The following is a 12500-nucleotide window of genomic DNA, read 5'->3' as shown; positions in this document are numbered from 1 at the left end:
TGTATGTATGTATGTTTTTATGTATTTATGTATGTATGCATGTATGTATATGTATATATATATATATATATTTATAAATATACTTGGAAGAGTGGTTTCCTTTTACACACTTTCACCAGAAATCCATTCTAATGTCACCCTTTTTCCCAGATGTAAGAATGGACACGCATGGCCTACATTGGCAGTCGTCTTTTCAACCTACTTCCTGTATCGTTTCTAATGCTATCGTTCGTAAATGTTTAAATTTTTCCCAAAATCCATTACAGATCCATGTCAAGCAGAATCGATACCTCCCGATGTTAATATTTATTTACTTTATGGCTCAGACAATATAGAATTCGCTCCCTAGATTTATCAAAACTGTAGAATCACGTGCGAGTATCCGACGAAACGGTTGCCCTTTCATAATATTGGAATAAAACTATAATAGCATGTGGAGAACGTAGAAACGATCTGCTCCACTAGTTTTCAGCTGCAGTAAAACAGTATCAAAAGATATCTGGTTGTAGTAGTCATTTACGAGGCATACGGAATATGTGGTAGCTACCATCAGATTTTTCTAACTTCTGATTGTAAACATTATATTTAACAAAGCACATGATTTATTTCACTGGATGCTTGACTGTGAGCACCATCGAGTTCATATGACTTGAAGATAACCATTTACTAGAACATATGCGTTTCTCCTCAACACATGCACCGCACTCCGAGTGGGAAGCTAGGTCATTTAGATAAAACTGATATGCGAAGGAAATTAAAAGGAGTGCACACAGACTAGCAGGACCAAAAATATATAAAACAATTCGAATGCATAGCGAGAAGCCCATTTTTCAGGTCTGAGGTAAATAATAAAATATGGATATTAAACAAGTTCGCCTGCGCTCTAGAGGCATATAATGTCATACTCAATTTTAAGTACAGAAAAAGCAAATTGGCACAATTAATCTAAATAGGACCATACCAGATTCACAGGCATAACATCTTTATTCTTGCTAAAATAGGTCCTATTCACACTATGCATTGCGATTGAACGATTATGTGTGATGAATATTGTATTAGAACAATGATATACACAACTGCCCCCCCCCCCAAAGATTGTTATATATTTTTAGAATATTGAGGACATATTTATCAAGAGTAAATTTAATTCTCGTTTGGTAGACAATGCAAATTGGCAGTGCAATGTATCAGTACGATGCGGTAATGTGCAGAGCGACAGTTTGGAAAGCTTTGCAAAACGCAGTTTTTCGTGGGACGCATGGTCACGTGGTGAAATATTGGATTCCTCAGGTGGGGCTGACAGGTGCCAGGCCTGGCCTAGGGGATCCAGCTCAAAGATGGTAACGCTCAAGCGCAGGCTCACACAGGCATGGCTACCTATAGCTACGCCCGGAATGCCGTTTATTATTTTCTCAGCTTCAAACAAGACATGAGGATTAGGTTAATTGTCCACGCCATCTTTCTTCTATACGAAGACACAAACGTGTTCTTATTGTGCGGCCAACCTGAAGGGTTTGGCGACTCTTTTACCTTTAACCTTTCTATTTACTGCTAATCATGTATGTGTTAGGGTAAGACCAGGGCCGGAATGAGACCCGAGGAACTCCTACCGTACATCCTTTCTTTCTCTTCTGCATAGAGATCCTTGCACTTCCATCATACGTGCTGTTTTATTGTGCTTTCCAGATCACATAAAGCATCAGTAGATAGTTTACCATTTCTCATCTACATCTGCATTAGCATCTATAAGTCGGCGAAATCATTTGATTATATTCCCTGAAGGGAAGAACTGAATTATTACATGTGCCTTTATCCCTCATCCTCGTACTTAATTCTGGAGCGAGCACTTGTCAACAAATTCCTCGAATGTCGAAGCGAACTTCGCACCTCTTGGAGGTAGTTCTTAAAGGGCAATGAACTTGAGCCTCTGCGATTAATGCCCTGTGACTCACCTCAAGTGTGCCAAGTGCATGTGTTTTAAGCACGTGATCAGACATTCTTTAGTAATCACACACGCACACACACACACACACACACACACACACACACACACACACACACACACACACACACACACACACACACGTATGTGGGTGTGTATATGTATATATATATGTGTGTGTGTGTGTGTGTGTGTGTGTGTGTGTGTGTGTGTGTGTGTATGTGTGTGTACGTATGTATGTATGTGTACTATGTATATGTATATGTATATGTATATGTATATGTATAAGTATATATACACATATAAACACACACACATGTACATGTACATATATTCATGTGTATATATACATATACATATACATACCTGGTTATACACATGAATATATATTTATACATATATAAATATATATATATAAATATGTATATATATATCCATCCATCCATCCATCCATCCATCCATCCATCCATCCATCCATCCATCCATCCATCCATCCATCCATCCATCCATCCATCCATCCATCCATCCATACATAAATACATACTCACACTCACCCACATACCAACACACATATACACACACACATGCATGTGTGTGTATGTCTATATATATATATATACATATATATATACACACACACAGTGTGTGTGTGTGTGTGTGTGTATGTGTGTGTGTGTGTGTGTGTGTGTGTGTGTGTGTGTGTGTGTGTGTGTGTGTGTGTGTGTGTGATTGTGTGTGTGTGTGTGTGTGTGTGTGTGTGTGTGTGTGTGTGTGTGTGTGTGTGTGTGTGTGTGTGATTGTGTATGCATATATATATATGCTGTGTGTGTATGTGTTTTTTTGTATGTATATAAATATGCATCATAGATAGATGGTTAGATAGTATATATATATGTGCATATATATATATAATTCACACAAACACACACGTGTGTGTATAATATATATCTATATATATATATATATTTTTTTTTTATGTATTTATATATACATATATGCATATATGTAACTAAGTATATATATGATAGTAATTAAACTGCCTCCCTTGCCCTCCCTCCCTGACACTAAACCGGGTCCCTCGCTGCCTCTCGCTCAGCCTCAAATACGTGATTGCAAATCATATTTGTTTTTTAATCAGTGATTAAAGCATATCATGGCTCACCTCATGCTGACACCCTCGTACATGTTACAGCATTAGATTAGACGGTTAGATAGAAAGCTAATCTTAAACATTTAAACATATGATCAACATTTTCTTTTTTTCTTTTATTCCTTTTATTACCGTTTCTTTTTCCATAATACCTTTTTTGATCCATTTTGATTCCTTTCTTTATTTTCTTGCCTTTGTTCACCGCCTTTGTGCACCGCCTTTTACCTGTTATTTTTCTTTTACTATTCCTCTTCAGTTTTCTTCTCCCTTCTAAGTTCCGGATATAGATTCGATTGAACATCGTCGGGGCGGGTCGTCGGCGGAGAGCAAGTACTAGGTCACCGCCACCCTTGACATGCGTGACGTCAAGCGGCGGCCCACGATTGCCGCGTGAGTTATTCATGGGCGTGGGGACGGGGAGGGAGTCGAGCAGTGACCCTTTAAAGGCAATTCAAGATTTCACCATTTACAGTGAAGGCATTAGTAATGCTGTGCAATAATGTGATCATTACTGTCTCTCATAACTTATATACCATGCCCCTCAAGTGGAATATCAGTGATCACGGGAGGCCATTATACGCTATACGCTGTGCTGTGCAAACAAGTAACATATACATATCTCTCTACAGCGTGACTGAAAGGGGAAAAAAAAATACGACAGAACATTGTCAATGCACCACTAGCCTTCAGTGATAGTTTGGAAAATCTAATAGCATGAGAAAGGTGCGACGAGAGCATTGCTTGGACTTCAAAGGATGATGAGCCTATAAATCCAATACCCTGTACGAGGGATTCACATACTTTTTGTTGGCATGTACCCCATTGGCATTTAGATAAGTTCCCGTGTACCCCTGTAATATAAAAAAAAAAAAAAACATTTTTATCGTGAAACCTATCTGTGATGAGACTGTATAGGGATTTTATATTATAAGTTGCGACATATTTTATTACTGATGAAGGAAAGAGCCCTTGTCTTGTTTGCTACTTCCTGTCAGAAGATTCGTAACAGGGCTGTTCGGCATTACTTGTTCTACATAATAGTTCACACCGGTTTGCTCTGCACAGCAGTGCACGTTACGGTTATTATTTTTTTACCTTATGTACCCTTTGGGAAATGCATATGTACTTGTGGCCTTCGGTGTGTATGCTGCTATACAAAAAAACGGTATCTTATCATGTAAAATACTGCAATCCATGTTGGCTATATGAGCTTTACCGTAGACACTAGTATGGCACTGATATTAATTTTTTTAACCTACCTATACATGGTTACAGTTCGACTGTCCACTAGAATAATGAAAATGCCAAACGTGATTCATTTGCCAACGTCCTTTTTCTTTTATTTCACCGAGGCGTCTCTCTCTCTCTCTCTCTTTTTTTTTTTTTTTTTTTTTTTTTTTTTTTTTTTTTTTTTTTTACTGCTGCTGTCTATTGATAAGAATTTAACACAAGTGCTAATTAATGTAATCGTTCTCCATGTTCTGTATTGGCCAAATGAAGACAAAAACGCGCCGTCCAACAAAGCTCTGACCTACATATCAGGCTGATGAATCATTAATCGTCGTTTAGCGCACATTGAGGTGACTCACACTTCCCGCACCTACATATTTAGTATAGCATCTACTTTTTTTTTCTTATACAGTAAATATTCCTGACTGTATGACTAATGCTTCTCTTGTTCTATTGCTTTGCAGACTATACATTCTTCGATAGAGCCTTCGGAAACGAGTCCTTTGGAAAGGCGAAGTCTGCTCACTCTCCGTGTCTTTCGAAGCCAGGAAAACGGTCTGAGGAGTCGAGCAAAAGCCAAATCCGAACAAGCACAGAAGCCGCAAGTAGAAGAGTTGCCAGGGTCCTGCAGAAGATTCATGTAACACAGAGCATCGGAAAAGGACAGACTGTGAGTGAAGTTGAAACCGCGGGACACAACAGAGAGTATATTAGTGACGCAAAGAGACTTTCAGATAGGGCAAATCCTCCTCGTTGCCCTCTAGAAGGAAACTCTAGCCCGCAGTCTTCTTTCTCAAAGTCACACGAACCATATTGCCCAGAGCTAGGCTTGCTTAAGCCGAAAGAGTTGGCCCATCACAGCCCGAAAGCTGGAATCTCACGCCCTGAGAAGGCCCACAGCAGCCTCAAAGGCACGGCCCCGCCGCGCTACAACAGTTCTCAACTCCAGGAGATCCTCTACGGCGGCCCGGATGCCCCGCCGCACCAACCCCGAGCGCCGCCGTACCACTTCGACGACCCTGGCGGGAGTCTAGCCTCGGGAGATAAGATGGCGACAACCCGTCATATGTCGCTCCTGGAAAGGAAAAAGAAACAGTGGGAAGAAGAGAGAGGTGAGTTTCTCCAACAAAAGGAATTTGCTTCAACATTTTTTAGTTGTATATACCTGGATCCGGGTCTGTGGATGAGCAGTTCGGAATCCTGGCGATATAATCGGATAAAAATATATTTCGTAATCAGAACGCAGATAACGTGCGTAATGAGCCTGTCACACCTTAACGTTTTAGAGAACGTATGGCTAGCGTATGGTAAACATGTTAAACGGTGGCGTACGCTGAACTCTTCGTTTTTCGGCGCGTTGTCGACGTATGCAGAGCGTATAAGACAACGATCGGGGAACGAATGATAACGATCGCCTAACGTGCCTTTAACTTATCCCCAGCGTATGCATAACGTACTGGCCACACGCTGGCATACGTCGAGAATTTTGTGCATGCTCAAAAACGTCTCGCTGTCCCTGCGTACGACGACGTACGGCACCGTACGCCACCGTACTTCAACGTACCCTAACGATGGAGCAGCGTACCCATAACTTATTCAAGCGTATGCTGAGCGTGTGCCACCGTGTTCATACGCTAGCCATACTTCTCTAAAACGTTAAGGTGTGACAGGCCCTTAAGCAACAGGTAGCGATCATGAATAATCTCTCTGGACACAGTGCATACATGCAGACTGCTTGGCAGTGTTTACATTTGTTGACAGTGAAGTGGAGGGGAAGGAGACTGCAGACGATATGGGTCCAAGGACTCATACCTTCTTTGGATAATGGTCATTGCTGTCTTAAACTGAGGTCGGCTGGCTGTGCGTGAAAAAATAAAGAGCAAAAATAAATAGATTAGTGAGGGCCAGTGCAGCAAACGTTGCTAATTGATTGCGGCATCCTGCTAACCCGCCTGTCTTTGCCCTGACAATGTCGACTGCCTTAATTTCCAAACTCTTCTCCTGCCTTTTGCCTCTATCGGTGTATCAGAATGTGTGTAGTAGCCGGGGGCCCTTTCTCCTTAGCTTCCCTGCTATTGACTTTCCATAAACAGTCTGAATGTTTCCTCCCAATTCATCTTATGCTTCGCGTTACCAACCAACTGATGTGGATTGTGGACCTCATATCCTGCTTGCCTCATTACATTTTTCATTCAGTATTTTCTCATAGTATGACAAGTAAATTTCTGCTCCCCTCCCTCAGTTTTGCTTTGCTTTAATTACATCTGTACATTTATAATGGCTTAGCTTTTTCGCGATCACTCTCTGTCTATCTGTCTATCTTTATATATATATATATATATATATGTTTATATCTTTCTTTTCATCACTATGTATCCATCTCCTTCTCTCTTCCTCTTTCTCTCTCTCTCTCTCTCTCTCTATATATATATATATATATATATATATATATAAGTATATATATCAGACCATGTGTACATATATACGTGTGCGTATGTACATACAGACGCACACACACGCACTCACATATATATATATATATATATATATATATATATATATTCATGCATATACATCTGTACACTTTGTGTGTGTGTGGGAGGGGGGGGGGGGGCATGCGCATGTGCGGTTGTAAATAAAATGGCAAAGGGAATAACTAAAAAAGACACGAATATGCCTGAGGTCTTTTCACTGCTTCGCTTCTTCGTGCCCTGAGAAAAGTACTACAGCAAAAAGGCGTTTCCCATATTCGTGTGTTTCTTTTCTTTCCTTCGTTATTTACAATTTGATCTACATCGTATTCTAAGATGCGTTGCCGTAGGATATTGAGCTTGACTCTCCCTTGGCACGTGCCAGAATTTTCAGGCAGGACAGATAAATAGATATATTTCATACAACGCTTAAAACTGACCTGACCAGCCGTTGTTTCCGTTTACCTGTCCTCACTTGCCCTTCGTTTACCGTGTTGCTTCTTCCCCTTTCTTATACTCCGATCTCTCCCTGTTTTCTCCCTCCATTGAGTCTAGCTTGTGAGTATTTTTATTCTACCATAGTACCAACACGGTAGAGTACAGGTTCTTAATCTTTTCTATTCCATGTCCCCTGATATAATAATTTCCATGGCCATGTTCAGAATGTGTCATCTTTTCAGCTACCGTTATGAATAGTGCAATGGTGCCGATAGCCTTAGGACAAGAACACGATTCCAATTTGTTAATATGTGAGAGATGATTATCTATAGGTAGTATAGATGAGACAAAATCCAGTTCAATTCGAAGTAATGCTTTCTCCCCAGGAAGTATCTCACTAAAGATATAATGATAGTGTGCACTAAAGTGCACTTGTCTTTTAAATGAACGTTTCACTAAGTTGAGATCCAGTGGACGGCCGGGCTCGGTGTCAGTCTGCCCGCTAGCAAGACACAGTAGCGAACACTGATCGATCGGCCCACCGTTACCAACACCAAATTTCAACAGCCAAAACAGTCTCCTCCTCTCAGTCGACTAGGTAATTGCAGATCCTTCCTCGCACCGTTTCGACATCTATGTTCGAATCACCTCATGGAAATAGTAATAAAGCGGGTCTAGTTAATAGAAACAAAAGACGTACGTGCTAAGTTTCATATGAGGCCACGAAGTAAATGGTTCACTGAAACAACAGCAGCCATACAAGTCACATGGTTACTTTACATCAATGACCATACATAATTCCTTTAACGTTTTTAGTATTTACAGCGTGACGTATACGGCACGACTGCACCTTCGCCTGCACATTTTGAGCTTGGTATATGCGACTACGTCATTGCTCTTCGCCGCAGTACACTCCTCTTTCTCTTTCGTCAGCGATCTTTAAATTCAAGCTAGGATTTGTTGTGCTTGATAAATGCATAATATCGGATAACAAACTGCTAGTAGTATGAGGATTGGAGTTAGGCAATGGGTTGGCTGGCTGTCGCAAGGGTTAGATTAGAATGCAGTTTCAGACCCGATCTCAAAGCCCAAAATCTCGCCCCGCGTTTGCTTCAAGATAACCGTTGTTGAGGCTTAAGAGGGTGACGCCGACAAGGGTCTCTCTCTCTCTCTTTCTCTCTCTCTCTCTCTCTCTCTCTCTCTCTCTCTCTCTCTCTCTCTCTCTCTCTCTCTCTCTCTCTCTCTCTCTCTCTCTCTCTCCCTCTCTCTCTCTCTCCCTCTCACTCTTTCTCTCTCCCTCCCTCTCTCTCTCTCTCTCTCTCTCTCTCTCTCTCTCTCTCTCTCTCTCTCTCTCTCTCTCTCTCTCTCTCTCTCTCTCTCTCTCTCTGCCCTCTCTCTCTCTCCCCTCTCTCTCCCTCTCTCTCTCCCTCTCTCCCTTTCACTCTTTCTCTCTCCCTCCCTCCTTCCCCCTCCCCCTCTCCCTCTCTCTCTCTCTCTCTCTCTCTCTCTCTCTCTCTCTCTCTCTCTCTCTCTCTCTCTCTCTCTCTCTCTCTCTCTCTCTCTCTCTCTCTTTCTCTCCCTCCCTCCCTCCCTCCCTCCCTCCCTCTCTCTTCCTCTCCCTCTCTCCCTCTTACTCTTTCTCTCTCCCTCCCTCCTTCCCCCTCTCCTTCCCCCTCTCCCTCTCTCTCTCCTCTCTCTCTCTCTCTATATATATATACATACATATACATATATATATACATATCTATACATATATACCTATATATATGCATATATACATATTGCATACATATATATATATATATATATATATATATATATATATGCATGCATGCATATATATACATATACATATTTATATATACACATACATACATATATATATACACATACATAAATATATATACATATACATATACATATACATATATAATGTGTATGTATGTATATATATATATATATTATTTACATATATATACAGGTATACATATACACACATATAGATATATATGCATATATGTACATATATATACATATATACTTAAAATATTTATATGTATATATACATACATATATACATATATGTGTATATATACACGCACATACATATATGTGCATATTGCTTATATATATATATATATATATATATATATATATATATATATATAGTGCGTGCATGCATGCATGTATACATATATACATACATACTTACGTACATATGTGTTTGTGTGTGTGTGTGTGCTTCATCGTGAATGAAGCATGCCCTGAAGCAATAAATGCGAGAAGGCCTTCGGCGTATTCATGTGTTTTCCTTTCCTTCCCTTTGTTGCTCTACTTGCAATTTGTTAGACATAAATTCCACGTGTGTTTATATGTACTGCTACTGCTAGTACTACTATTATTACCACAACTACTGCTACTACTACTAACACCTTCACTACTACTATTAATACTACCATAATTACTATATTACTATCGTTATTGATATTACTTTTACGACTGTTTTATTACTCTCATTATTAGTAGTATTAATATCATCATATTCATCATTATTGTTAATATTTTTGTTATTATCATTAGTAGTAGTAGTAGTAGTAGTAGTAGTAGTAGTATCGTCACTACCATTATTGTTATTATTATGATTAATATTATTTATAGCACTATTATTATTTCTTATAATTACTGTTGTTATTATAATCACTATTATCATGTATATTGTTATTGTTTTTATTATTTGTATTATCATTATTATTATCAATACCATTATTATTATTTTTATTACTACTAATATTATTATTATTAATATCATTATCATCCTTGTTAGTATTAGTTAGTATTAGCAGTAGCATTACTATTATTAACATCATTATCAGTAGTACTGGCATTATTATTATTATCATTTTATTATTGTTGTTGTTGTTGTTGTTGTTATCATCGTCGTCATCATGATGATCATTATTATTTGATTGTGATTATTATCATGATTATTACTTTTATTATTATCAGAATTATCATTATTACATTATTATCATTATTATTTGTCATCATTGTTAATGATAGCGTTATCATTGATATCATTCTTTTGACTGTTATCATTTGGATTGTTTTCATCCCCATAATTATTATTACTATTATTATTGTTGTTGTTGTTATTATTAGTATCATTATTTTTTATGATAAAAGTAACAATTATTATAATTATTATTGTGGATGTTTGTGTTATTGTTATTATCATTATGTTCTTGTTATCTTTGTTATTGATATTATTATCAATATTATTATTATTATTATTATTATTATTATTATTGTTGTGTTGTTGTTGTTGTTACTATTAACTATTTTGTTATTATTACTATTATTATCATTGATATTATTATAATTATTGTTAATATTATAATCATTATTATTATTATTATTATTATTATTATTATTATTATTATTACTACTACTATTACTATTTTAACTATCTTGTTCATATTACTAATATTATCATTGATATCATTATTGGTATTCTTATCATTATTATTATCATCATTTTTAAATGATAATAGTAACAATTATTGTTGTTATTATTATTGTTGTTGTTGTTATTATTGTGGATGTTTGTGTTATTATTATTATCAATATGTTCTTGTTATTGATATTATTATTAATATTATTATTATTATTGTTGTTGTTGCTGTCACTATAATAACTATTTGTTAATATTACTATTATTATCACTGCATTATTATATTATTATTATTACTATTACTATTACTATTACTATTTCCACTATCTTCACATTGCTATTATTATCATTGCTATTATTATTGTTATTGTTATCATTATCCTTTTTGTTTTTACCATTATTGTTATTAGTACTATAATTCTCGGTATTATTATTATTACTTTTGTTGTTTTGTTGTTATTATCATATCATTGTTATTATCATTATAATTATCATTAATGGTATTATTACTATTATCATTATTATTATTGTTATTATCATTGTCATTATTACTAATAATTTTTATTATTGTTATTATTATTATTACTTCTATTTTTTTATTATTATTATTTATTGTTATCATGATTATTAATACCATTATTATTATAATTTATTCATCATCTTCGTCATCATCATTAGAGTTAGTATCAGTATCGTTGTCATTTTTGTATTATTTCTTGCCTCAGCCTTTTCTTTTTCTCTTCCCTGCGCTTCACTTGGAAGTGACACCTTTTATGCAGTCTGACACTTTCCCTTTAAAATTACCGTCGGTTTTTCCAGCTTGCATTTATCTCCTTCATCCTATCCTCATCCTATCCGCATTCTCTTTCTCTGCTTTTTACGTTATTGGTACATGTTAATGGTACAAGTTTTATTTATTTACTTATTTACTTATTTATTTATTTTACATTTTTGCCGCCTTTTTATTTCTTCCTTCCTTTTCCTTCCCCTCGTTCTTTTCCTTATTCTCCCCGACTCTTGAGGTCGTGCCCCTCCCCCCACTCGGGCTTGCCGGTGCAAAGTACACCCCCCATGCGCCCCGCGCCCCACGCCCCCTCACTCGCTACCACGCCACAAAGGGTCAATGCCCTCTAATAACCCTCAGGAGAACGATCGGGCATCCGTCACTGGAACGTGCCACGTATATAAGTAGTTCGCTGCGGTCGTCTGTTCTCTTCCATTGGGTTGTCCTTTGAAGTTCGTCACACGTTGTAAGCAAAGGCGACCTGATCGATCCGCACATAACATATTCGTTTACCAACTCAGGATACGTTAACATCTTTGTATATTATTCATAAACGCAACTGTTAAATGATCTTTGTGATTCAAAATCAAAAGCCTCTGTGTGTGTGTGTGTGTGTGTGTGTGAGGATCTCCATGTGAATTGGATACTTTGCATTCCCACGTAATGGTGTCAGGCATTGGATCGATACAAGGAAATGAACGAATAGTAACAGTACTCGAGCACGCTCCACGCCCGTCGCTCTCACTGGCTCAAGGCTTCTGTCCTGTCATTGAGACGCGGTCTTCCAGCGGTCTTCTAATCTGATCTGAATCCGTGTACGTGTATAGATTATAATTGCGTGACCCACAGAACCCGTAATGGATGGACAGATGGCTTAAAATCACATTGTCATTCCTGTTCATTGTAGATGTGTCCATATGTCTACATACACAAATTCACCGATGTAGTATACGGTTGTATTTATTCTTTTCACACAACTTTGTATGGCGTTTATGTCTATTAGTCTGTGTGAATGCATTCATTTGTTTGTGATT

At 37.5% G+C, this 12500-nt stretch overlaps 1 protein-coding gene across 1 annotated transcript in view; it reads left to right on the top strand.

Moving 5' to 3' along the window:
• Nucleotides 1-12500, top strand: part of LOC125044160 (serine/arginine repetitive matrix protein 1-like) — a 61290-nt gene that overhangs the window by 26741 nt on the left and 22049 nt on the right. Inside the window, exon 2 of the mRNA XM_047640612.1 lies at nucleotides 4787-5434. Within this exon, the coding sequence (XP_047496568.1) occupies nucleotides 5371-5434 (64 nt within the window). The 5' untranslated portion in view covers nucleotides 4787-5370. The remainder of the gene's footprint in view (nucleotides 1-4786; nucleotides 5435-12500) is intronic.

This window comes from Penaeus chinensis, chromosome 35, assembly GCF_019202785.1.
Source record: "Penaeus chinensis breed Huanghai No. 1 chromosome 35, ASM1920278v2, whole genome shotgun sequence".
NCBI classification, from domain to species: domain Eukaryota; kingdom Metazoa; phylum Arthropoda; class Malacostraca; order Decapoda; family Penaeidae; genus Penaeus; species Penaeus chinensis.
This window is presented reverse-complemented; position numbering and strand designations above follow the sequence as displayed.